At 36.9% G+C, this 27357-nt stretch overlaps 3 protein-coding genes across 6 annotated transcripts; 2 read left to right on the forward strand and 1 right to left on the reverse strand.

Moving 5' to 3' along the window:
- The first annotated feature begins 2404 nt into the window (after positions 1 to 2404).
- Positions 2405 to 9941, forward strand: ATCSA-1 (Transducin/WD40 repeat-like superfamily protein). 4 transcript variants are annotated; one of them, XM_022033915.2, is made up of 9 exons: positions 2405 to 2790; positions 3393 to 3653; positions 3766 to 3925; positions 5157 to 5335; positions 5902 to 6145; positions 8153 to 8307; positions 8433 to 8522; positions 9477 to 9556; positions 9694 to 9941. In XM_022033915.2, the coding sequence occupies exons 1-9, from the start codon at positions 2641 to 2643 to the stop codon at positions 9767 to 9769; spliced, it is 1395 nt and encodes a 464-aa protein (XP_021889607.2). In that variant the 5' UTR covers positions 2405 to 2640; the 3' UTR covers positions 9770 to 9941. The 4 variants fall into 4 exon arrangements, with proteins under 4 accessions (XP_021889607.2, XP_088077512.1, XP_088077513.1 ...); XM_022033917.2 differs by having other exon boundaries at positions 2406 to 2790; positions 9477 to 9548; XM_088221386.1 differs by lacking the exon at positions 8433 to 8522.
- Positions 9942 to 14986: 5045 nt separating this feature from the next.
- Positions 14987 to 17628, reverse strand: LOC110808452 (Acyl-CoA N-acyltransferase with RING/FYVE/PHD-type zinc finger domain-containing protein). The gene has a single exon (XM_022033951.2). The coding sequence runs from the start codon at positions 17144 to 17146 to the stop codon at positions 15233 to 15235; it is 1914 nt and encodes a 637-aa protein (XP_021889643.2). The 5' UTR covers positions 17147 to 17628; the 3' UTR covers positions 14987 to 15232.
- Positions 17629 to 23022: 5394 nt separating this feature from the next.
- LOC148270432 (uncharacterized) lies at positions 23023 to 26850 on the forward strand. The gene is made up of 2 exons (XM_088221388.1): positions 23023 to 23683; positions 23927 to 26850. The coding sequence occupies exon 2, from the start codon at positions 25904 to 25906 to the stop codon at positions 26828 to 26830; it is 927 nt and encodes a 308-aa protein (XP_088077514.1). The 5' UTR covers positions 23023 to 23683; positions 23927 to 25903; the 3' UTR covers positions 26831 to 26850.
- Positions 26851 to 27357: the final 507 nt, after the last annotated feature.

Consider the following 27357-nt stretch of genomic DNA (forward strand, 5'->3'; position numbering starts at 1 on the left):
CAATAGATATACCTCATATACGTATACATATATATATATATATATGTTTGAACAACCTTTAGAACACGGCTAATCGCATTCACACGGGCACGGTGCTCGAGAATAATTAGGAAAATGAAAATCCAAATGTTAAGCCACACGGTCAGCGGAATAAATGTTTTTTTTGTTTTTTTAGTATATATACCATGTTAATTATGTTTTAAATTCGGGTAAATTAATCTATAAGTCGGACGAATGAGTTAAAGGTTTTTAAATCATAATTGATAATTTTTTTTTACATTATTTAATTTCAATAGAATTTAAAATATTAATTTATGCATAAATTAGTCAAACTATAAATAATATTATACTCCTTATCTTATATCATGTAAGATTTATAAATACAGTAATTTGGTAAAATTATCCTAATAATTATATATAGATACATATACGTCCCAATCAAACAATGTGTCACGCTTAAATATGAAAAGGAGGGACCTGTAGAAGATCTACCGTAAATCCGTAATCATGTTGTTTGGAGGAACAATTATTACACTACATAATCATTACCTAAAAACTGGTTTTCCAAAAAGTGAATAGTTCCTCATGCACATGCCACTTAACTCTGATTTTTATATATTATAATTGTCTCTCTCTCTCTCTCTCTCTGTGTGTGTGTGTGTGTATATTATAATTGTATAATAGATTTATTAAAATTTAATTACTATAATTTTAATATTATATTAATTTAATATTACGAGTTAAATATTATAATTAAATTATTATTAATTTATAAAATAATAAAATTTATAAATAGAATACAATAATTTTTTTTTTTTGTTTGAAAATCATATACTTGTATATTATTTATATATATATTTCTAACGTTGCTGTGTAAACACAAAATAAAAAATTGACGTTATAATAATTGCGTCAGATTTTCAATTTTCACAGCGAATAAAAGAACCAAGCAACTGAGCGAAAACAACAAAACAAGCACGCTCGGATACCAAGCACCAATTTGATTGGTAACTTTAAAAAAAATATAAAAAGCCTTTTACAGAAGGAAAAGCAAATCACATGATGATCATACAAACACACACCCACCCCGATCGAAACAGCACAACGCACACAACCCAGATTCTTCTCCAACATCTGCTGCGAAGCAAAAGCAGTACGAGTGATATGGGCCTTTTTTTTAAAAAAAAAAAAAAAGACTTCCAATCTGACAAATTGAGGTGATCAGACCTCAATCAGTTTCTTCCTTTATAGATAGCCTTTGCCAAGACTCCCACCATTTTCTGTTTGTTCCAAAATTAATTTCCACCAGTTATTATTAATTATTATAATTATTGTTTTACTTCCCATATAATTAATTTCCCAAATTTATTGTATAAAATTATAGATATTTAAAAATTTTATCATTAACCGTTAAATTATTAAATCTTCAATTAATTATAATTATATTGTAGTTGACTTCCACATTGTTTCCCATTGAGGATGGGCACGTCTTTTTTCACACTCATTCCCTTTAAAATTACGTAAGTTTATAAAATATCATATGAATTTAATAATTATATGCACATACACATTTTTAAATGTAATTGCATATATAAATAGAGTAGGGTGAGTATGCCATCATATTTTTTATTAAGGGAAAAATTAAAAATTAAAAATAGTCGTTGAGACAGCTACTTACCAATTATCTTGACATCCAAACTAATAATATTCATAATATTTGACTTGAATGCTATCCATCATATTTGTAGATTGATTTAATGTTTGAATAGAAAAATCAATCACTTTAATATTTAAATTATGAGCATAATTTTGATACTTATAAATTTAGAATTATTATTATTATTATTATTTGGTTAAGAAATGTACTTTTTTCTATTTTGATTATTTGAATTCAGATCACCAAAAATTGGCATTTGATAAGTAAATTTTGAAAGGTATTAAGCTGGTCTAGTGCTACTTTCAAATCGTTTAAGTAGGTAAGAAACTTATCCTTAATGTGTAAAAATTAATTTTAAAATATATTTATAAATAAAATTCCACCAAAAATTTTTATTTATAAACTAATAAAATCAAATTATAAATGCATTTTGATGTTTATAATAAAATTGGTATAAATTATATATTATTATTATAAAATTTATTGAAAATCCTTTTGAATACCTATAATTTATAAAACTAAAACTATAAAAATATAAATTATGATGACTTGACCATTTAATTTCCCATGATAAATTTCCCAATTTGATGGGTCAAATAGGCCCAATAGTTATTAAAAAATGGTACATGACCCGGTCTAATTCAGAAAGTAGGCCTAAGAAATGGGTATTATGACCCGGTCCGATTACAAAGTAGGCCCACCCATCCATTCGAACGTTGTACCAGTTGAAGAAGATAGGGGACTTGGGAAAACATATAAGAAATCAGAGAATCAAAATCCTCCAGTTCCCGTCATCAACTCCGGAGTCAATGTGCTTATCATCGTCGTCGTCGTCGTCGTCATCGATATTTTCAGTTTGAGGTCGTATTGTTACAGTGTATGTCTTCAATAAAAACAAAGAAATAAGTCACCATCAGTTGCGAGTAACAGAGAGAGAGAGAGAGAGAGAGAGAGAGAATTTGGAGGCCGAAGATGCGAGGAGAATGTGGAGGGAAATTGGAGGCAGAGAAGCGGGGAAGATCCCCCCAAATTCTTTCGTTAATCGCATTAAATCCGATCGAATTTCCTCTCTTCAGCTCTCCAATCACAAAGAAATCGTTTCTCCTCACAGAGGCTCCGTTAATTCCCTTCAGGTACTTCCGTCTTCGCTTTAGGTTTCATCCTTAGCATGAAACACATGCTTTTGATTGTTGAGATTCTGGTAGTTCAATGCTATCAGCTTGTTTGGCTTGTTGAAGTTAGCGGATCCAGGTGTATGTGTTTTATTGGGAGATTTCGGTTTATATGTTAATTTAGTTTCTAGTATTAGGTGACTGCAGTCTTGTAAGTAAATCTAGTTTCTAGTTTCTAGAATTCAATGCTATCAGGTTGTTTGGCTCGTTGAAGTTAGCGGATCCACGTGTATGTTTATTATTTTGAGATTTCATTTTTTATGTTAATTTAGTTTCTAGTATTAGGTGACTGCACTGTTGTAAGTAAAACTATGTTTGCTACTTGGTAATTGTACTTTGGTCGCAAGGATTAATACTTATTGGCAGATTTCAGTTTATATGCAAAATGATTGATGCATCTGCGAAGCAAATTAGGAATGTTTGTACATATTTAATGGGTATGAATATTCAATTTCCGACTTTGATTGTCTATGCTGTATATTTTTTTGGGCATTTTCCATTAATATAGTCTTGTCTTTTCGGGGAAGAACTTTAGATGCCTGATGTTTTAATCATATAATCAGGTTGATTTAACAGAGGGACGTTATCTGTTGTCCGGTGCATCTGATTCATCAGCTGCTGTTTATGATGTTCAACGGGCCACAGATTATGAAGGCGGTGGCCTTATTGCGAAGCACAAGTGCATATTCAGTGTCGACAAGCAGCATGAACATGGACATAAGTATGCAGTCTCCTCGGCCATATGGTATCCTATTGACACTGGGTTGTTTATCACAGGTTCATATGATCATTACATTAAAGTCTGGGATACTAATACCACACAGGTATATTGTCATGCTCCAGGTTTTTGTTGTCATTCTCCGGGTCTTTGTTGTCATGCTTTTCTTCATCAATATGGTTTTGATGCACCCCTGATTTATTTGTCAAATGTTTTAGGTGGTTATGAATTTCAAAATGCCTGGAAAAGTTCACAGCACGGCCATGTCTCCATTGGCAACATCTCACATGCTAATTGCTGCTGGAACTGAAGATGTTCAAGTGCGCCTTTGTGATATTCATTCAGGGGCATTTTCTCACACACTGTCTGGTCACCGTGGTATGTTGAAAAATTAAAGGCATCATGTTGTTGTATACCATGCCAGAGACAATGAAGCCCATTACGGTCATTTAGGTTTTCTTAGTTGGATCTTCCCAATTTACTTAAGTTTCCTATCGGATTCAGGATTTATGTAATAACCCATCTAGACATGGTAGGCTAAAAATAATCAAGAGGGAGTAATTTGAATCCAAGACTTCAGAAACAGAGGGAGAATTCATGTAAAAGCTCAATTCATCAATTGAAAGAGATTGAAAAGCACATTGGAGAATGGTCCTGTGTCTTGAAAATTTGTAATGAGTTAACTGTGTAGGTACTGTTTGTTTGCAGTGAACTTATTGTCTTGTACAGTTTTTCCTGTTCATAACTGAATCTTTTGCTTTTACTGCAGAATGAAAAAAATATTTTGAATGACCATAATTTTATATTAGAATTATAATTTAATTAAAGTTTTTTTTTTTGTTTTGGATAATGATAATTTACATATTAAAATACTAATTTAATTTATTATTTTAAGCAGCACAGAAAAGTTCTGGTGTTTGATTGTGCTGGTGCATAAATTTACTTAAAAAACGAAGTAGAGAATCTTCCATAACCTCAAACAAATAAAGCTATAGAAAGAATCTTATCAGCCATATAGGGGAAGTATCTCAATGATTATGTCGATTTTACTCTATTTGATTGTCAAGGCATTTAGAAGAAAAATGCTTATCATCTTATGGAACCTAGCTTGTCCTTTGTCCAATGTTCTTTGCTCTCTTTATTAACCCCTCTATTTTCAGCTACTGAGAAACTTTTTTCATTAGTAATACAGTTAAATTAATGGGAGATTGACCTTATTTCGAGATTTAACCTTCTCATCTATGTTTGAGAGATGGATTTCTGGCAAGTGGTTTAAATTAATTACAAATCACTAACAATATTAGCATGAAAAGCTTCGTCTGCAATATGGTCATTTTTATGGAAGTTTGATCTTATTTACAGATTCAGCCTTCTCTCTCTGTCTTCTGAGGAATAGGGTTTCTGGCGAGCAGTTTAAGTTAGTTGCAGTTGTTTTTTTTTTATTTTTTTTAACTATACTGAAGATATAGGTTTTTGGTATCAATTTAGAGCGGTGGTAAAAGCTTTTCATTGTGTCTAGTTGTCCTATTGTGTTGTGTCAGCTATAATGTATAAGAATGTTACAAATAGGAAATTTAAGACAGAAAGTCACATTATTTTGCGATGGCAGATGGCATTATGACTGTGGAATGGTCTACTTCCAGTGAGTGGGTCTTGATAACGGGGGGATGTGATGGTGCAATACGTTTTTGGGACATTAGACGTGCTGGATGTTTTCTTCTTCTGGATCAGTCCCGGTCTCAGCTTGGGAGACGGCCACCTCTTCTAGATCACTCAGTCCAAAACAAGGTTTATTCTCAATGTTTTTTCCTTTCAGTCAACATGGTCCTTTATCTGCACTTGCTCAGCAAAAGGATTCCCACTCTGCACTTGTTTTACCGCATATGGATGCCTAACAATATTCTTAACACATGGCTCCTCTTATTGGTTATTGAATATTTAGCACAAAGGCTTTTATGCACACTACTTTCTGCATTGTAGAACTATATACCGAAATGGTACCTCACCTTCTTCTAATATTGATACTGGGGAAAAACCTTGAGGCCATTAGCTTTCTTGCTATACTATGCGATTGACAATTAGATGCAACCAAATGCATATTGACAAAAACCTCTCTGGTGTATGTGTGAAAACAAACCTTGTCATCAATATATAGGGAGCCGGATATAAACAAGAAAGAAGTTGCATTTATGGTTGCACCTATATGGATTATGGTTTCTGGTCATGTTTCTTAGTATCATATTTATATGATTCTGCATAAATGGATCTGCATTTGAAGGTTCAATTCACTAATTTTCATGTTCTTGAACTGTGTCCTTAATTAAACCACCTCTTTTCTTTTAATTCACATTCAGGTTTCAGTATTAAAGGCCGTGTCAGCAAGTCAAAATTTGCATGCGAAACCTAAACCGCCACATAGGAAATCTGCAAATGGGCATGCTGTGAAAGAATCATATATTGGTCGAATTCCTGCCAAGGGATCTACTCGGCAGAGATTACATCCTGGAATGTTGTCTACTCTGGATAGAGCAACTGCTCATTATGGTGCTGTTACTGGTCTTAAAATAACTGATGACGGGATGTATCTACTAAGTGCAGGTTGAGTTTTCATTGGCTTTATGAAGTTTTTTTTTCAGTATTTAATTTCTAATTCCATTGTTTATTAAAAAAAAAATCTAATTCCATATTCTTAAGTTGAGATTTAATAGTATTTATGCATGGCATGTCAGTGAGCCATAGAGGCAGTGCAGTCACACAGTTATTCCCTCATTCTTATAAATGGCCTCATACTCGTAACACTTATGCATGGCATGAATTTTACACAGTGGTATTACATGAATCACTTGGCATGTCAATTACATGTATACTATGTCCTGATTATAGGATGTTGGAAAGCTATGAGCTATATCCTTTGGTACAGATCCTTGAGCATGGTTTTCTGTTTGTTGTGGGCACAATGCGATCTGGAAGCATGTTCTCACCATTGTCTCAGTTTGTTTTCCTTAGCATATGATAATATAATCTACAATCTATATAAAAATACAGTATCTTGGTTTAGTGCTACCTCATAATTGACATGCTATGTATTACTTAAATCATTTGAATATTTTAAGCAACAACATATGAAGTTATATAGTGCAAAACTATTAGATATATTTATGAAATAATTGGCTATAAGAACTATGTCATGTAACTTCATTCAAAACAGTAGCAGTAGCATTTTCAAATAAATAAATGTATTTTTTAGAAATTTAATTGATTATCTTCAAGTGAACTCCACCCGCATGTGTCTCTTATTTACTTACTAAGGATGCTAGTGTCTTTGTATAGAATTGCGTACAAGAGGATATTGTATCCCTTGTGGCAACTAAATAATGTGTATTTGCAGGAAAATTCACAGTGATAATTGGATAAGAACCGAAATGGATGATGAATATTACAAGTATTAGACCATTTTGTTATGCTTCAACATAACTTATCTGAAATGTGGACCCTGCTGTTTTATCACTTCACCAACTTCTGTAGCCTTGAGCTTTAATGGATAGCTTAGCTTCATTTTTGCATCATCTTTCCTCTCATCATAAAGCCCTCATATGCCACTTCATTAATCATCGTGATGGTCATAGCTCCTGTAATTTACTTTTCTTCAGGACTCTTGACCGGGAATCCTACAATATGATTTGTTTGCTTAATATCCTAGAGCCTTTTAATCTTTCTCCACAATCCAACAGCAGAATTTGTATTTCAGACTCTTCAAGTGTGTACACTTGTAAGTCTTTCTTCACCAATCTTACCCATAACTCCAGTTGCCACAGTAAAGCACCTGTGTGTTTTGTAAGGACAAAGATCCTTCAAAGGTTAAGGTTTGTTTCTGTGTTGCTGTAATTGGACAGGCTCAAAAGTAATAGTATGCAGTAATTTTGCATGCCTAATGCAATATTCCCGGATGTTGTGCATAAGGGAGGCCGAATCCCATTAACAACTATTTGTGTTATGAGATGGTCATTGTCTAGGCTTTTTGCTTTTTGGTTTTAGATTGGTTGCTCTCTCTTCCCAGTCTTCTATTTGTGTTCCTTGGAGGAGGGCAAAGGAGGAAGGTAGGGAGCTTGAAAGAGGAGTTTCCTCTTCTGGTCTCTATGTGTTGTGATGGAACATGATGCTAGACTTGTTTTTTTTCTTTTTTCTTTTGGGGAAACTGTTGCTCGCATCCTTTTTTTTCTTTGGAGAGATTGGCTTTCTTTCCTGTTTTGAAGGCTCATGGTTTTTTGGAGATATTATTTTGTTTTTTACTGCAGGAGTAGAAATAGTTTTTTAGCATTTCCTTATCTATTTACTTCCCTTTTCTTTTTCTTTGACTTTTTAGAGTATTTTTGGTTTTCTATTGTTGTAACTTTCTGTTGTCTTTCTAATCAATTTCTTTTTCTATAAAAAAAATCATTGTCTTCCTCATCTTCTGTATCTTTCATGACTCTCTATCTTCTTTTTTTGCCTTTTTTTGAAGTATGTATGACATACAAGTTACTGAAGGACTAAGAGTTTGCTTTTCTTGTTTATTTTGTGCATTCCAGTGATTTGTAGCTCTCTGACGTTGAGTTTCACTCTCAGGGTCAGATTCAAGAATTAGATTGTGGGATGTTGAATCTGGTTGCAACACACTTGTCAACTTTGAAACTGCACGTCTACAAACTAGCAAAGCAATTCAGTTAGCTACTAATCATAATTCAGCGCTTGCTTTTGTCCCGTGCATGACAACTGTGAAAGTAAATTAATTGTTCTGTACTTAATTATTCAGTTATATTATTTAAGAAAGGTATAAGCCTTACATATGACAACCGATCTTTGGCATTCCTGGAAACTGATTTTTTTTTTTTTTAAAATTACCTAGGCATTTGACATTTGGTCAGGAAAAACATCTCTGACACTTCGTGGCCACTATGAATCTGTGAACTGTTGCTGGTTTAATTCACAGGATCAGGTGCAGTTTTATCCTTAGTTTTCTCTATCTCTTTTCGTGAATTCTTATGAGCACGGGATTTGGTCAGACTACCAATGTGATTTTAATACTAATTCTTAAACCTTAACCTTCTAAATTTGATGAGGCATCTGTCGGAGACCTTGCTCATAGTTCTGACTTTCGCTTAGAAGAGAAACAGAGAAGGGAAGAAAAGAGAGTTGAGAGCAAGAGGAAAACAAAATTGATTGAATATTTTCCTTAATTTGATTCAAATCAGACCCCTTTTTATGTCCGCAGTAACCACTGCCCCATTGGTTATAACCTCCCGATCACCCAGCTGCAAGTGGTACAAGTAAAAGATTAATCTATCCATTTACAAAATGACCCTTCTGCCCCTTTACAATCTTTTCCTGTTCTACTCTTCTTCCTATAGATAACTTTGAGTGGTTTGCTTGCAGCATCATTCAAACGAATTGATTTTCTCTACAGAAGTTGGATTAAATTTTCAAAGAAATTTTGTTTAACAACAGGAAGAGAGCAAGTGAAAGAGAAGATAGAGCCTTTGATAGCGGTGCAGTCATTTTGTTATGAGAAACTAACAAAAGCTAGGGGAAAACTTTATAGGTTTATCCCTTTAACCATTGTTTGAGTCATGTAAAAGAGAGGAGTGGAGCAGTTTATGAGGACTCTGACTCTTTAGGTATAATAAGAGTTAATTTGGTTCCATTCGCTGAGTGCATTGTTGACGGAACAAAACTCTTATAATGAGAACTTGGGAATCTTGATACGTCTTTTGACGTCTGACCTCTTATAAATTTATTTTGGGTGGCATCCCTTGATGGCTTTTAATATTATTCTCTTGTTTTCTCCAAAAAGAAAAAAGAAACAATGAAAACTAGATGATCATACAGCTGTTATTGTAACTCTCAAATATCCCAATCAATTTTTATCTAGCTGGGTTCTCTTTGCCTTCAGGAACTGTATACGGGTGGCAATGATCGGAAAATTCTTGCCTGGTCACCTGCTAGACTGATTTCCAAGGATATGGTATACACGTATTCATCTTCACTTTCTTCTTTGGCCTTCTAAAATTTCATTCCAAGTTCCAGTTGCATGCATTAATGTCTAGCCTCGAAAGATATCAAGCTGCTGCTATTTCATTGTTTTAATTTAAACAATGATGAACATGCAGGATGTTCCCAGCCAAGATCAGGATGATTGGAGCGATTGACACACATGTCTGCATCCATTTGTTCAGGAGATTTTAAGCGCCAAGTTGATTTCTGTTTTATGTGTTTGTATAAAGCAAGCTTGCAATTTTAGTATCTTTTTCCCTAGATATGCTCCTGGTGTTGATTACAGGAGCCGAAGGTTTTGTTTTCCCTAAGGGAAATACTGTTGTATTACCATTTTCATAATGTATGGAGAAATTGACTACTAGTTTTTCTGGACTTACATAAATACGTACCCTGTTATGGTTTGTTTCCTCTGACACTTGCAACAAAAATTAACCTCTGGATAATAGTAACTTAAATTGATAGAAAACACAAGGATTGATGAGGATAAAACCAGTCAATAACAACAGCAGATATAGGAGGGAGCATAACAAGAAAAAGAGACCTGGTTATTTTCACAAAGCTGCAAATTGTCGCAGAGGAATGCTAAAGCTTGTACAAGAAACTGGTGCTTGTTTTGAAGTCTAAACTGACTTTATGTAAACAAACGTACAACAAATCTCCAAGAAAACTACCAATTTTATGTGAAATAACAAAAGGACAAATCATTACATAATTTTATATTATAATTTCACTAATCAAATTCATTAAATAACTTCACAATAATATTACATTATTTTTTCACTAATAAAAGTCATTACATAATTTTACACCAATATGGGAGTTTGATTCTTAACCTCCCTCTCCATTGCTTTCGGTGGGTATGATCCATTCTTGAAACTGCACCAATCAAAATCATCAACCTTGTTGTGGTGTTGCCTATTTTCTCGTGTCTTCTCCAGTGGATTTGCTGAAATGATATCTTTCAAGAACTTTTGGCATATTACAGTGCCTGGAAAGTTAAGAAACCTTTGATCTAAAACTGCCAGTTTCTCAGACTCGATCATTTTCGAATATCCAAAATAATTCACCCATGTATCAACAGCCTCAACAAGAGCAGGCAAAATTAGCCTCTTCACTCCTATTCCCCATAGCTGCTTTTCCAGCTCCTTCATCAAAACTCGACACATTCCCCGTCGTTGGTACCGGAATCTGGTGGCAACAAGTGGTATTTCCGCTACGTCTCCGTGTATTCTCACAGTCGCCGCACATACCATATCATCTTCATTTTCGACCACGGCTACGCAGAAGCCTTTGAAGTTTGCTCGATTCAGTTCCGATCCTCTGCTGAAGATCACTTCCTCTGCCACATCTCTCCCCGTGTATACATCTTTAGTTTTCTCAAAACACTCGTGCATCACATCGAGAGCGAGCTCCAGTTTCTGTTGATTCTTTCTGAGTTCCTCTATATCAGGAAGATGATTGCTGAAATGGTGGGACTCTATAGACTTGAGCAATGTCCATGTCAAGTTCTTGTCTTCCACATGGATTGGTTTTCCCAAAATATTGTCAATGCTGAGGAAGATCTCTTGACACCTAGTGCTGCAGAACCAGCTGAGGTTGAACCACTTTCCTGTCTTCTGTCCGCAGCAATTATGATACTTGGTTTGGCAATAATCACAACTGATGGCACGGTAATCGTTTTCTTCAGACATGGGTTGGTTGCAAATTTCACATATGCACAAAGGACAAAACCAGTTCCCATTTGAAAATCCACTGAAGTCATTGATGCAACTCTGATGAAACGCAGCAGGACAACGATCACACAGAATCAATTCACCTTCAAAGAGACAAATAGAGCATATACTATCTTTCTTATTATCACTTCTGGTCTTGATCCTTTTGGTGGCAGTTCGGTGGATTTCTTCATGAGTTTCAGTCTTCTTTTTGGCGGTCAGTTGAGCTTGACAATCCGATAAAGACCTGCCATCTTCTAATAAAATGTTAGCTGCCGGTCGATGATTTGTGTTGCCAGTGTGTGACTCAAAGCCGGTGAGAGTAAAAACTTTTGAACAGCAACTGCACTTTATCCCTTCTCTGCTTATCTCCCCCTCTGCTGACGGATTTTTACAACCAGAAGTACCACGGTAGTGCACTTTATCTCCAATACGCACAACCCTGTTGTCTATCAACGTGGAGAGTACTGTTTTAGGTTTCCGTCTCCAAGAAGACGGCGTGGTTTCTTGCTCGAATCTTGATGTTCTTGGCTCGTTCAGGTTCTTGACCACCTTCCCTCTTCTTGGCTCGTTCAGGTTCTCGATCACAGTCTCTCTTCTTGGCTCGTTCAGGTTCTTGACCACCTTCCCTCTTCTTGGCTCGTTCAGGTTCTTGACCACCTTCCCTCTTCTTGGCTCGTTCAGGTTCTCGATCACAGTCTCTCTTCTTGGCTCGTTCAGGTTCTTGACCACCTTCCCTCTTCTTGGCTCGTTCAGGTTCTTGACCACCTTCCCTCTTCTTGGCTCGTTCAGGTTCTCGATCACAGTCTCTCTTCTTGGCTCGTTCAGGTTCTCGATCACAGTCTCTCTTCTTGGCTCGTTCAGGTTCTTGACCACCTTCCCTCTTCTTGGCTCGTTCAGGTTCTTGACGACCTTCCCTCTTCTTGGCTCGTTCAGGTTCTCGATCACAGTCTCTTTTCTTGGCTCGTTCAGGTTCTTGACCACCTTCCCTCTTCTTGGCTCGTTCAGATTCTTGACTCTTCTTGGCTCGTTCTGGTTCTCGATCACAGTCTCTCTTCTTGGCTCGTTCAGGTTCTTGACCACCTTCCCTCTTCTTGGCTCGTTCAGGCTCTTACCTTGATCATCGCCACGCTCACCGGAATCTTTATCAGAATATTGATATTGTTTTCTCTTTCTCCCCCTTCTTGTGGAAAAATCAATGCAAGAATTATTAACCTGACCGATACAGGCTTCGCAAGCTTCCCTTAGAGAGAAATAGCAGTTTCCCGCCGGCGAAGAGATGCGCAGGTTTTTCTTTTTTCCGATCGTCTTTGGGTACCAAAAGACCCAACCAAGGGCTGCGAGATGCTTTTTGGCTTCCAACGTCAAATCCGGAGGTTCTTGCCTTGCATTTCGATGCAAATACTGCACGATGGCTTCTGGACGGTACACTTTTTCCACTTTTACTATAATTGTGTCGTTCATGGCTGGCTCTTCCAGAGTTGAATAAAGACTCAAAGAAGAAGAGATTTCGAAGTGATGAATGAAAATAATGTTTGTGCTGGAATTAAAGTTTCTTCTTTTAATTGAAAAAAAGTGAGTGTGACGCTTCCAAGATTAATGGCGATGAACCTTTTTTGGCGGGGGAAAGATCCGTTATATGTATGTGTATGTATCTGTGCGTCGGACTCCGAACTGAGGAGGGAGGAGGGGTATAATTGTTATTTCCTGGAATTTTAATTTAAGAAAGTAAATGGATTGGGCTTAATTGAGAAAGCTTGTTTTGGTCAGCTCGTCAAGGCTGATTCCCGTGGCCCATTGGCTGAAACAATCGGGCTTAATTTAATAAGAACAAACCCACTGTGTATTAGGTATTTAATTGAATTGATTATTCAGGAGAATTTAATTTACAGATGATTTAATTATTTTTGTTTGTATTTAAAAGTGCAATTAATTATATTTATAAACTCAATAATTATAAAAATGTGTGTATTTTATAATGTAAAATTGAATATTCTATATTTGTGTGTGTATATATATATATATAAAGTATGTTAACATGTATTAACTCGTTTAAATTTAATTAAATTGGAGAATATAAAATAAAAAAGTTACTTGGCCAAATAAGTTGAATTTTAGTACGAGTATATCAATAAATTGAATATAATTTACAGAATTTGTTGTAGTATAAAATAATAATTTTTTTACGAGGCACTACACACATTATTATATACGTAATCTATATGTTAATATATATATATATATATATAAAGTTGAATGTCTAACATAATTCACTCGTGTATCAACCTATTCTCAAAAGTTGCTTCTCCAGCTCTTTCATCAGTATTTGGCCACATTTCCTGTTGTTGGTACCAAAACCTTGTGGGTGTTCTTGCCACATCTCCGTATATGCTCACAGTTGCTTATGGAATTCCCGTAATTTCGGCGACCATCTTTCTGAACATTGAGGAACTCAGAAAGAATCAACACAAAGTGGAGGTTGTTCACAAGCGTCTTGAGAAATCTGAAGATGTTTATACAACGAACGATGTGACAAAGTAATTGATTTTCAGCAGAGGATCGGATCTGAACCGTGTCAATTTCAAAGGCTTCTGCGAAGCAATAGTTAAAAATGGAGACGATATGATCTGTGTGGCCATTGCGAGAATACACAAGCAATAGTGTTGCAATTTTTACATAGAGTAACTTTTGAGATGATTTTTATTTATAATTGCATTATATATTTATAATGTTTGAGGTGCATATTATATATATTGAGTCTACAACAAGAAATAGATTTAAACAAGGCAGATCAGATTGGATTAAAATAGAGAACATATAAAACTCAAAAAAAAAAAAAAACAGAGTTTATGATCGCCGGAATTGCTGCTCCTAACAGGATTATTTCCCTCAGAATCTCTCTCTGATATCTTCTGTGTAGAAACAACATTTATGGAGAATAATTGAATTCGGTTTAAACTATAATTTCATATAATAAAACTAAAACACAATACAAATACTACCAAAAATTTTTATAATTCTCAACCTATCCAAATTACAATTCATGGTCTTCTAAACCTATGCAAGTTATTATTAAATTTTACCTATTAAATATTTAAGATATAAAAAATTAAATAAAAATTGACACCGGAAGCACATGTAGAAAAAGAAAGCAAATTCATAAAACAAGCAAAATTAACTGCAACAAAATAAACAAATAAAAAAAATTTACCATGTTATATAATTCTCAATTTCCAGTTCTTAATTTTCAATAAAATTGAACTCCAACGAAACAGTAAATAGATTTTCTTCTTTTTTTCTCATCGACAAGAACAAAAACCACCAAGATAAATCAAATTAACTTAAACCTCTCTTCTTTTCAAAATTCTGGAACTGTATCACCGCAAAGACAAAATCAAGTTCAAGCATAAGGCAACAAAATCATTACCATGTAGTCATAATAATACCTTTTACGTTGTACTGGCAAAACTCCACATTGTTTTACTGGTATTACTACATTATATGTTATATAGCATATACCTTTGAAATTTTTATAATTATTTAATAAGTTAATCTAATGATAGCCCTAATACCCTCTAAAGACAATAGTTAACTACATCTTGAATATCTTTGCATTGAAAATTATTTGATCTACATGCACACTTATTTATCAAGCATCAAAATATGCAGTTACTGCAGGCCATTAAATTGTTAACAAATATAATTGAAACAAACATTACATATATATATGTATATCTATGTATACATGATCATTGATTAAGATATGTTCCAGAGGATGTGTCTTTTGTGTCCATATATAGACACACAGAATTCATTATAGCTAGAGAGAGATACCAATTACATAAATTTACATTTCAAGGTGGCTCTGGATGTTTATGACACCCAGATAGGTACATTGACCGTTTGGCCTCAAGAATGCAGGTTTATTAAGAGAGTAAATTTACAAGTCATTCAAGAAACTGCGCCAATCAAACTCATCTCCTATATCATCTACTTGTTTTCCAGTTTCTTCCGTTAGACTTGATTTCTCTGTTGGGTTCGGCGAATTGGTATTTTTCAAGAACTTATGGCACATTACAGTGCCCTGAAAATCCAAGAACGTGTGGTTCTGAAATTCTCCTCTCTCACTATCTGTCATCCTCGAAAACCCAAAGGAATTGATCCATGTATCTACGACAGTAGGAGTAGCAGGCAAAACTAGCCTTTGTACTCCTATTGCCAATAGCTGCTTCTCGAGCTCATTCATAAGAATGCGGCACATCCCGTGTCTCCGGTTCTTGAACCGGGTGGCAACAAGAGGTATTTCTGCCACATCTCTGTGTATTCTTACAGCGCCCACGGAAACCACCTTTAATTTCTTTTCAAGCACCACTACACAGAAGCCTTCGAAGTTCAATCTGCTCAACTCTGACCCTCTACTGAAAATCACATCCTCCACTATATCTCTCCCTGTGTAAGCATCTTTTGATGGATCAAAACACTCGTGCATCACATCGAGAGCACGGTGAAGCTTGGTTTGGTTCTTTGTAAATCCCTTGATGTTTTTAGGATCAAAGCAAGGTTTGTCAGATTCCATGGATTTGAGCAATGTCCACGTCAAGTTTTTCTCTCCCACATCAACTGATTTTCCTAAAACATCATGAATGTTAGAGAACACACGTTGGCACTGAGTGCTGCAAAACCAGTTGTCGAGATTGCTCTGTAGGCAGCTAATATGACATTTCTGTTGACATTGATCACATCTGAGGATACCACATTGTCCAGAAATGCTCTCTTTGCAAACTCCACAACAACACGAAGGACAAAACCAGTCCCCATCAGGAAAACTCTCCAAGCCGATGCAGGTCATGTGGAATGAAGAAGGGCAACCATCACACAGAACCAATTCCCCCCCGAACAGACAAACAGAGCAAATATGATCATTCATATCTTGGTTCACATTATTGCTCTGGACTTCAACATCAATATTCGAATTTCTGGTTTTCTTTTCTTGGGTGCTTGATTTCTGACTTTTGATACGGTGAGCTTGAGCTTTGCAATCTCTCAAAGACCTTCCGTCTTCCAACAGAATGTTAGCAGCCGGTCGGTGGTTTATGCTGCCAGCATGAAACTCAAAGCCTGTGAGGGTAAACATTTTTTCACAGCAATTGCACTGGATACCTTCACGAGTCACCTTCCCTTCTGCCATTCTTCCACGGTAATTCACTTTAGCCCCAAGCGGCACAACCTCGTTATCAATCAACCAAGACAGCACCATTAATCTGGAATTTCCATTAGCGGGAGATGACACCAAATCTAGCCGTACTCTTTTGTTTGATTCTTGAACTTCAAGTTTTTTCTCTTGTTTAGGATTCTGACGCGGTCGCTTCGGCTTCCTGATCGGCTTTGCTCTCTTCGAATCGTTTAATTCAGAATCTTGATGGTCAAGAAAGCCATTCTTCAAATCTTCGGTAGAATCGCAGTTCAAAAAGTTTCTTTTTCTTTCAGTCCCAACGCAAGAATCGCAATTTCCCTGTAATGTGTTGGATGAAACAGAGCTTTCGGGTGGTCTGGGATCATTAGAAGAAGAAACGGCCAGGGCTCGAGACCCTCCGTCGACATCGCTGATACAGGCTTTGCAGGCTGTTACTAGAGAGTAATAAACCTTCCCCGCCGGCGACTTATAGCGTAACTCGCGTATATTCTCCGCCTTCGCCGCGTACCAAATAACCCATCCGATAGCCAGAAGGTGTTTCTTGGCTTTCAAGGATAAATCGGAAGCTCCTCTTTTCTTTCCAGAGCAATGCAACCAGTTTAGCACCGCTTCTGGACAGTAATCTGCTTCAATTTTAACGTTATTGACGTCGACATCCATGGTAGAGAAGAGAAGGAGATTGGAGTGAGGAGAAAAGACGGCTGAAGTAGTTTTAATTTTATAATGGAGTCGGCTGTAGTCTGAGGTGTTATATATATTGTTTTCCTAATTGACTCAGACCTCATATTAATAGGAGTTCGAATCGGAGAGTCAGCTAGTTCGAGTTTTTAAACGAACGTTTAAGGAAACTATTATTTATTCAGTTTTGAGACGAGAAGGAAACTATTACTAATGGTTATGTTTTCTTATAATGTACAATTATTATTATTATTATTAGATTACACGATAAAATTTTATTTTAAAAATTTTAAAAAAAGTTTAAAATTTTAAATCTAAAATTATTAAAAATTTCAACAAAACCAATAATTTCATATATAATATAAATAAATATTTTTATGTGGTTTAAAAAATTCAAATAACTTAATTTATTTAAATTAAGTATGTAACCACAGTTAGACCATAATACATGCAAATTACATCTTACAAAAAAATATATATAAATAAATAATAATCAATTAAAGAAAATATGACAAAAAATTGACAAGATCAGTGAAAAAACAAGTAAAATAATTATTTTTTCTCTTGTTAATGATTAATCCTCTGTTTTTAGATATATTTGAAGTGAATGGTGTATCTATCTTAAATATTAATAATATATTATGAGGTCACAGGAAAAGGTTACAAAATCTTTAACATAGTATATAAAAATGAGACAAAGTATATAACCGTTTATATTATGATATTTTCTGTTCAAATTTAAAAAAAAAAAAAATTAGGTGTTTTTATATAATAGAACAAATCTCAATAGACAAAATGCAATTTATAATAATTATTAAAATTAAAATATCTATAATATAGTGTTAAAAAAATTTTAATATAAAAAAAAAAAAAACAAGACATTCAAAATTAATCATAGTTCTATATTGTGTCTAAGGGCTTAGTTTTTAGGAATTTTGAATCGTCCATTTTAAAATTACAACTCAATTTATTATCAAATTAATTTAATTTTAAGCATTTCAAAAAATAAATAAAAAGAATTTGCCGAACTAGATCGGTTATACCACCTTTTGTACGTAGACCAGTTCGACCCACTAGTCTAATCCAATTTTATATAACATGCTAAAATATCTTGTTATATAAATTATATGATACGTTATCATATGCAACTCAGCATGTAAGGAAAAACACACAGATACAATGAAGACAACATGCTCCTAGACCACATCACGGTGCATGCTCAAGCATCTGCAGTCAAGGATATTTAAGATCATGACTCTCCAATCTCGTATAATCAGGTTATGTATTACAAAGTATGCATGCAACTAGTATCTCCATAAATTTCCAGAATCTGTGTACAAGCTGATTCCTCGGAAGGAATTCGACCAATTTTTACACCATGTCCTCTAGCAGATTTCCTATATGATGGTTTAGGTTTAGGTTTAGGGTCTTCATTTTGGCTTCCTGACAAAGGTTTTATCAGGAACCTGATTGTGGACTAAAAGAAAAAGGTCATTTACGAAAAGAACAGCCAAGAGTACGAAGACTATTGGAAATGTTACACTTTCTAAGGCAGTTCCAATTATGCAGAGCGAATATTACCATGAGAATAAAGAACATGACAAGAAACCTACCAAGCTCATTATACATTGATGACAAGGTTTATCTTATCACATACACCGGAGAGTGTTCTTGTGGGATATGCATTTGATTGCACATGCCACTACAAGAAAAATGCACTCTTTTTTTTGGCAACGCACAATGTCATTGCTAAAACATGAAAGTCATTGCAATAAATTTTGTCCATAATCCCATTATATTAAGTGCCTGCAACGACTTCCATCATTGCATAAAATACTGTATGGCAACGACAATGCTCGTAGCATTACTTGTGCTGCATAGTATAAGAAAACTGGTATCCTCAAGGCGGATCTTTTTCCCCCCAGTATCAATTCTAAAAGAGGGTAAAATACCATTTCAGTATGGTTCTACGATGTATGAAGTCATACTCATTTAAAAGACTTGTGAACTATAATGAAAGATCAATATTTAATAAACAAGTTCGGAGTAGGAATTTTTTTTGCTAAGTTAGTGAAGATTAAGACTACTCCAATACTATTATGCAATCTACCAAATTGAAAATAATGTACTTTTTCCTTCTTAAATCTCTATTGATATTCTTCTACCATATCCTGTTGCATTATCCTCATCATTTATAAGGTAGAAGAATAAGCAGTTGTGCTTCCAATCACTAAAATCCTTACTTTTACTGCTTGCCAGAAACCCGAATCTTAGTAAATAAGATCCAACTTCTAAGAAGATGGCCATATTGCACATCAAGACTTTTGTCCTAATGTACTTGGTGATTTGCAATTAGTTTCAACTACTTGCCAGAAATCCCATGTCTCATTTACAGAATGAGAAAGCCGAATCTCAAGATAAAATCAAACTTCTTTGAGAAAAGGTCAAACGTCTATGAGACTGACCACATTGCCCATGAAAATTTTCATACTGATATAGGATAGCCAAGGGCAAGCTATATATTAAGCTCAATAAGCATTAGAGGGTCAATAAAGAGAACCAAGGACATTGGAAAAAGACAACCTATATTTCAAAAGATACTTGATAAGCATTTCTCAGAATCTTGACAATTATTAATGTCTAACAGCTCTAACTATAGATACTTTTTATATATGGAAAGTAACCTTCTCTCTCTCGCAATGGTTTTTTGGATCATGGCAGCTTCACTATTATGTATTTACTAAATTTATGCACCAGCTCAACCAAACACCAGAAATTTTCTACTCAACTTAGATGAAACTAAAGTATTATTTTATTATATTATAAATCATTAATATTTTACAAAAGTAATCCTTATCTACTTCTATATTCTTTTATAATACACTTGGAAAAAAAATAACCATAAGTCATGCTACAGTGTTTTTTTTTTAAATAGAAGTCATGCTACCATATATGCACTAGTTTCAGTTATGAATAACAAAAACTATATAAGACTATAAGTTCTGCCGAAATAAAGGTGTTGGTACCTATATGGTTTACTGGTTCACAAATTTCAAGACTAAAACTATTCTCTCCAATTGATGCATTCAGCTTTCATATAAATTCTTCCCCTTGTTTCTGAAGCCCTGGATTTAAATTCCTCACCCTTAACTACAAGTCTAGATTCAATTGTGGGTTACATAAATCCTAACAGGAAATCTAACTAAATTAGGAACCCAACTAAGCAATCCCAAACAACCATGATAGGTTTGATCTTCTCTTGCATGGCATACATCATGTAACAGACTTGAGCTAGTGAAAAATTAAAGGGAAAAACAAAGTGAATTGCTGCAAATCAAATGAAAAAGAAAATAGATTAATGGGATTAATTTCTCAACATACCAAAGTGACCATACCTTTTATTGAGCGAATGTCCTTGAAGCAATATCACAGAGAATAGAACATCTTCAGTTCCAGCAGCAATTAGAATGTGAGATGCTGCCTATGAAGACGAGACATGGCAATCCTGTAAACCTTTCCAGGCAATTCATAACCACCACCTAAGACATTTAATAGAGAAGTCAGAGGAATACAAAAGCATTTTGATGAAGAAAAGCATGACAACAAAGATCTTGGGCATGAACATTTACCTGCTTGTATTTGTACCCCAGACTAATGTAATGATCATATGAACCTCTGATAAACAGCCACCAGAAAATCTATTTATGTCCATGTCCATGCTGCTTGTGCTTCGCGCTAAGACGGCAGCCCTCACAACCCGCGGCTAGCTGAACATCATAAACAACAGCTAATAATCAGACGCACCAGAAAACAAAAACGCCCCTCTATCAAGTCAACCTAATTATGTGACTAAACCGGGGACCTCTATGGTTCTTCAATCGAAGTGCTTGACTACATTGAACGAAGTAAATGCACACGAAAGACGTATGCATAGTCAATTGAATCTCTACTTGATTCTCTCCAAACACAAACACTAATCACAGATTTAGCAACAAACAAAAGCAGAAACGCGAGGATCCACAACTTCAACAGATCAAACAAGATGATCCCATTGCCGTTCCATCACCTTCAGCAATCAAAATAATGTGTTTCATGTTAAGGCGAAAAACAAAGCACCTGCAGGAAGTTAACTTAGCCTCACTGAGAAGAAACTATTTCTTTAGCGATCGGAGAAGTGAATGGAGGAAATTCGATCGGATTTAATAAGATTAGTGAGGAAAATAGTGAGGATCTTTCTCGCTTCCCCGCCTCGAAAGGACTTCCTTCCACATTCTTCTCGCATCCCCGACCTCGATATTTCTCTTTCCCATCTTCCTGTCTCGCTCTCTATCCATTACTCGCAACTGATGCATAGTCATTGCTTACTTTATCCAACACATAAACTATAAAAGACGGCCGGAAAACTGAAAATACAGATGCTAATGATGAAGATTATAACAACCACAAGCGACTCTGGAGACTCCTGAAAGCGGGAGGGTTTTTATTCTTTGCTTTTCCTTTTTGAGTCCTTCGAATTTCCTCCCTTCTTCAACTGCCAATTGGCACTCTATAGGAAGTGGATTGGTGGGCCCATCTTTTATTTAGACCAGAGCCCATTTTAAATATTTTACTGGGCCCCGTTCCTTACTTTATAGCTAGCATTGTGAGGGGCGAGGGTGAGTGTGGGAAGTTGGATAGCAGCAATTATATATAGTTATAATTATATGTAATCATATATATTAACTTATAATTTTTTTATAAAAAAAAAAAAGGTTGATTATACTTTTAAAAGAGTTAATTTTAAATTCATAATTTTTAAATAATTAATTAAATTTAGTTGATGATTTAGTCTATATACCTTTAAAATCTTTGCTTAATTTATTTGAAGTGATTGTGTACATAAATATAAAAATAAAAATCAATAAAATAATTGAAGAAACCAGAAAGTACGGCAATTTGGCCAATTTGTGTAACTTTTTCTCACGAAATCAATGGTTGAGACTTTAAATAATTAATGCTTGAACATAAAGTTTGGTAATAGACCATGTGCATTAATTTATTGAGAATATAATTTAAGAATTCATTCATTTTATTTTATAATTTAAAATTTTATTTATTAATTTCAAAAGTATACTACGTAGAAAACTTTGTTGATTTATTACTTATTGGGTTGCCATCTTTTAAATTTTATGTTATTAAATAATGTTGAAAAAATAAATCCAATTAAATTTGATGTCATATACAATTATAGTTGAGTTAAAAATAGTATTAGTTTTCTATAAAAAAAAATAATTTAAATTATGTTAATAATATGTAGTTTTGATTTATTATTAAGTAATTTGAAAATAAAAATAATTTAAATAGTTTATAATAAATATAAAACTATTGATAATAAACTAATCTTAGTACAAAGTCATTTCTTTAAAAGAATTTATTTTTTAAAATATAATTTTTATCTCAATTAAAAGAAAAATTATTTCTATTTAGTCAATTATTTTTCCATAATAAAAACGGACAATTTGTCAACATTTTGCTCGGTGAGTCTTTTTTTTTTTTTTTTTGGGCACGTCCTCCCTTTTGGAACTATAAAACTAAAACTATAAGACTAAAATTTATGATTATCGTGCATCCCTACATAATCAGTCGTGTCTCTTAATTCTAATAGATTTTGTAATTTTATAAATATATTTAATTAACTATATAGTAATTAAAATATATGTAATTATTTTTTAAAAAAGTTAAGTACATGTCATAAATGAATAGTTCAAATATACAGTTGATTATTATAAACCGGAAGTATTATTTTAAAATTGTAGCACGCGGAAAGGAGGAGAAAAAAAAAAAAAAAAAAAAAAAAAAAAAAAAAAAAAAGGGGGGGGCCACGTCAGCAGCCATGTCAGCAGGCCCGGTCAGCAGTCCCGGCCAACCGAGGCCTGCCACGTGGCAAGATCGCGTCACTCCAAAAGGAGCCACGTTGGCGATCCGCGAGGGTGCGATCCGACGGCCCAGATCAATCGCGCGATCGGATGGCCCAGATTCAAACGCACGGACGGCCCAGATTCAATCAAAAACGAACGGCCCAGATTAAAATGAAATGAACGGCTGTGATCAAAAGGCAAGGGGTTATAAATAGAACCCCCACACCAGACCACAAACCCTAGCCGCCAGCCGCTCGCCGGAGAAGACGAACCAGAGGCCGACCGCCGCCACCCGCCGCCACTCGCCGCCGCACCGGGGAAATTTCCGACCGCTGATCGAGGTAAATTTCATACCCCCGACTCGTTTTTCCCCACTGATTCCTCCTATGGCCAAATCGAAGCCGAAATCCCGGCCAAACGGCCGAAATACGCGGCCGAAGCCCAGCGGCGCCGCCGCGCCCCCTCTCGGTTTTTGCCTCCGACGAGGCCCTTCCCGGCCTCCGTTCGATGCAATTTTTATATCACCGTGATCACCATTCTTTTCTCTACAGGTTGACCGAAGCCAAATCACCAAAACACGAACCTCGCCGGAGGGTCGCCGTACCCGAGAGCGCCGCCGCCGGTAAGCTCCGCTTTTCCGTGATTTTTTGGCCCCCCGAGGGCCCTAGGGTTGTTTTCTGACAAGGACCGATGCGAGTGTGGCCGAATTCGGCCGAAAACGGCCGAAAACAGCCAACCCGAGGCGACTCGCCGCCGCCAGCGGCGGCGCCGTCGCCGGAGCACGGCGGAGCCGCCGTGCCGGAGTTACGATTTGGGCCGAAAGAGGCCCTGGGCCTAATTTGGATTTTTTTTGGAACACGTGCAGGTACTGTTAGCGTGTTTCAGTTCCCCGGGAAAAATTCAGGGAAAATTAGGGACAGCCTGCAGGCGCACTGTGAATCGTATTCGGATCCCGAAAATAAGTAAGGACCCCTCACCTTATTTTCTATCACGGTATTAAAGTTCAAAATGATAAAACGGTATTTCTTGAATTAATGCATGTGTGAAATTGCTTAAGGTAGCTAATGGAGCCCGAGTCTAGTGTGATTGGTGGTTTACTGTTATTTGGCCTGTTTACAGCTTTAAATGCAAAATGAGGTTTGATGTGTTTATTTTACATATTTGTGTGCATTTACTACGTTTTTATTAATCATGGGTTGAATGACTGAAAAACCGATACTGTATGTTGTCTGTTTGGCATGAACTACTGTTTGCTTGTTTGTATGTGAATTGATGATGCTTATTGAGGAAAAGGAAAATGAAAGATTGTGTAGACTGATAATTGTATGATGGGGTTAGCCTGACTAGATATCCTGGGAGATGGTGGACGGACCAGGTCCGTAGGGAACCCTACCGGGATTGTGGTCTCACATGCCGGACGGGGTATGGAGATCTTATGGTTTTGGCGCCCATACCGGACGGAGTATGGAGACGGCCCGTTTCACCCTCATACCGGACGGGGTATTGAGGTTCATGGTTTTGGCGCCCATACCGGACGGGGTATGGGGACGGCCCTGGAAACTGATTATGAATGTTAAAAGATTAACGGGTAGCGGAATCCCTATAGACCCCCACGGATACTAGTAGGCTGGTAAATGAGAAAAGGATATGTTGTATAATGATTGAATTACAAAAGGCGTGATAAGTGCTATGTTTTACAGCTTATATTATTCCATGATTGTGATAATGTTATTATTTTTCTTATATTGTTTTCATAAATTCCACCGAGGTAAGTGGATGGTAAAGGTTTTCATGTTAATAAACGAGTTTATTGTAAATTATGCTCCATTGGTCTTTTTGTGGTTTTCTACCCACCTTTATCTCCGTGACGGTGAGATATCGTGATGTTCTTACTGGGCTAGTGTAGCTCACTCCTTAATTAACCATTTCAGATCAGGAAGACATGGTTCCCGAGCCCGTTCCGCAGGAGGACGACGAAGGGGATGCCTAGAGACTCTGTAGTCATACGCATAGTTTATTTTCGAGTTTTCTTTCTTAGTTAGTTTAACCTTTTATATTTTAAGTACGTTTTTTTTTGTTTTTCGTGTAAGGGATGTTAACTGAAATTTTGATCTCGCTTCCGCATTCGATATATTTAAATACTCATTTCTTTTTAATATTTTCCGGGGCCGTTACAGTTGGTATCAGAGCCGCATTTCCTCGGATCCATCCCTTACACTATAGTCCTTTAAAGAAATACTCACCGATGGGTCGTTACTCAACCATTCCTTGTAAATGCAGGTACACAGAAATGAGGAGAGGAAGGCCCCCACTAAACCGAGCGGCCCAAGATAATTCGCTTCGGGAGAATTTGGACAGATTATATGAGATGGTGGAAGCTCTCGTAGCTGCCCAGCGAAGGCAAGAGGAGAGAAGGGAGTTACCGGGACCTCCTCCGCTAGCGCAGGTTGAGCCCCCGTTACAGCAGGCTGATCCCGAGCCACCCCGGCAGGAGCCTGTTCCTCCACAGTACCACCCGGCACCACAGCCGCGGTACGACCCGGTACCACAGCCACAGTACCAACAGGTACCGCCACAGCATATTCCAGTGCCCCCACCCCATCAGCAGGCGCCACCACAGGGTCCCCCAGTTCACCCTCAGCCGGCCCCAGTTCCTTTACCTCGGGACCCCGCTCCCTCCTTGATCGACCCTGGCTTCATAGAGAGGTACAGGAGACTGAACCCTTCTACTTTTTCGGGGGGATCCTCTTTTGAAGAGGCCCAATACTGGCTGGCGGAGACTGAGAGAGCCTTTGAGACCTTGGGAGTAATTCCTGAGTAGAGGGCTGCCATTGCCTCCTACATGCTGGTAGGGGAAGCAGTACGCTGGTGGGAGCTCAAGCGGGCCACCCTGTCTGTACCAGTTACTTGGGAGCAGTTCCTAGCGGCTTTCCATGCGGAGTATCTCCCTAAGCACATCCAACATTTAAAGGAAATTGAATTTGCTCAGTTGGTCCAGGGTAATATGACAGTGTCGGAGTATGCCCGCAAGTTCCTGGAGCTGGGCCGACATGCCCCGGAGACATTGTTGGATGAGGGCCGAAAGGCCAGGAAATTCCAGTGGGATCTCCGCCCGGCGATCAGACAGCACTTGTTGGTGATGGAGCTCGAGACATATTCGGCAGTCCTGGCAAAGGCGCAGATCATAGAAAGGAGCTTCGACACCCGCCCTCAGCTAACGGGAAGTTCCCGACCTTCAGCCCCGCTCCGCAGGCCAGCGCCTACCATGCCTGTCCAACCCAGTAAGAGACCCAGGCCTGCCGTTCAGGGCCCTCCTCAGGCTATGGGGGCAGCTCGTGGGAAGATCTGCCAGTACTGCGGCAGGGATCATGGGGACCGACCCTGCTACCGCCTCAACAACACCTGTCGCATATGCGGCAGTGCCCAGCACTATGCGAGGGAGTGTCCTAGGAACCAGAATCAAGGGAGGCCTCCAATCCAGGGCAGAGTTTACAACCTTACCCAGAAGGATGCCGATGCAGACCCGGACGTGGTACATGGTATGTATACTATCTCTGGCCACATTGCTCATATTTTGTTTGATACTGGTGCATCACATTCTTTTATTTCACATGTTCTTGCTTCCAAAATTTGTGTACCACCTGATAGACTTGATTCATTATTGTTTGTATCTACCGCTGGGGGGGAGACATTACTAGGAGAGGTTGTCTACAGGGCATGTGCCGTGGAGATAGCAGATAGGAAATTGAGGGTTGACCTGATAGGGTAAGACACAGGGGATTTTGATGTAATCCTAGGAATGGATTGGCTGGCGGCGTATCACGCCACCATAGACTGCTTTAATAAAAAGATTGTATTTAATCCTCCCAACGAGGAGCCATTTACAAGTTAATAAAATTATTCGGTACTGATTCTCCCTAATGACAAATTCTTTTCTTCTTAATTCCCAGTGCGTTGATATTGTATTTTCCCTAACTAGGTAAACCCAAGAAGGAAGTTTGTATCCAAGAGATTCCAGTAGTCCGAGACTTTCCAGACGTATTTCTGGATGAACTGCCCGGTCTACCAGGGGACAGAGAGGTCGAGTTCACCATAGACTTACAGCCAGGAACCCAACCCATCTCGGTAGCTCCTTACCGAATGAGCCGCACCGAGATGGAAGAGCTAAGGAAACAAATCACTGAGCTACAAAACAGTGGCTTCATTAGACACAGCATTTCCCCATGGGGTGTCGGGGTTACTTTTGCAAAGAAAGGAGATGGAACGTTGAGACTGTGTATTGATTATAGAAGGATA

The sequence above is a fragment of the Carica papaya genome, chromosome 1 (assembly GCF_054855325.1).
Source record: "Carica papaya isolate Zhongbai chromosome 1, ASM5485532v1, whole genome shotgun sequence".
In the NCBI taxonomy this organism is placed as follows: domain Eukaryota; kingdom Viridiplantae; phylum Streptophyta; class Magnoliopsida; order Brassicales; family Caricaceae; genus Carica; species Carica papaya.

What these genes read in the sequence shown, in the direction of transcription:
- LOC110808452 (XM_022033951.2), bottom strand. Translation starts at nt 17,146, where the DNA reads ATGGATGTCGACGTCAATAACGTTAAAATTGAAGCAGATTACTGTCCA.
- ATCSA-1 (XM_022033915.2), top strand. Translation starts at nt 2,641, where the DNA reads ATGTGGAGGGAAATTGGAGGCAGAGAAGCGGGGAAGATCCCCCCAAAT. An exon ending in CACACTGTCTGGTCACCGTG is followed by an intron (nt 3,926 to 5,156) that starts GTATGTTGAAAA and finishes TTGCGATGGCAG; the next exon opens with ATGGCATTATGACTGTGGAA. An exon ending in TCCAAGGATATGGTATACAC is followed by an intron (nt 9,557 to 9,693) that starts GTATTCATCTTC and finishes ATGAACATGCAG; the next exon opens with GATGTTCCCAGCCAAGATCA.
- LOC148270432 (XM_088221388.1), top strand. Translation starts at nt 25,904, where the DNA reads ATGCTGGTAGGGGAAGCAGTACGCTGGTGGGAGCTCAAGCGGGCCACC.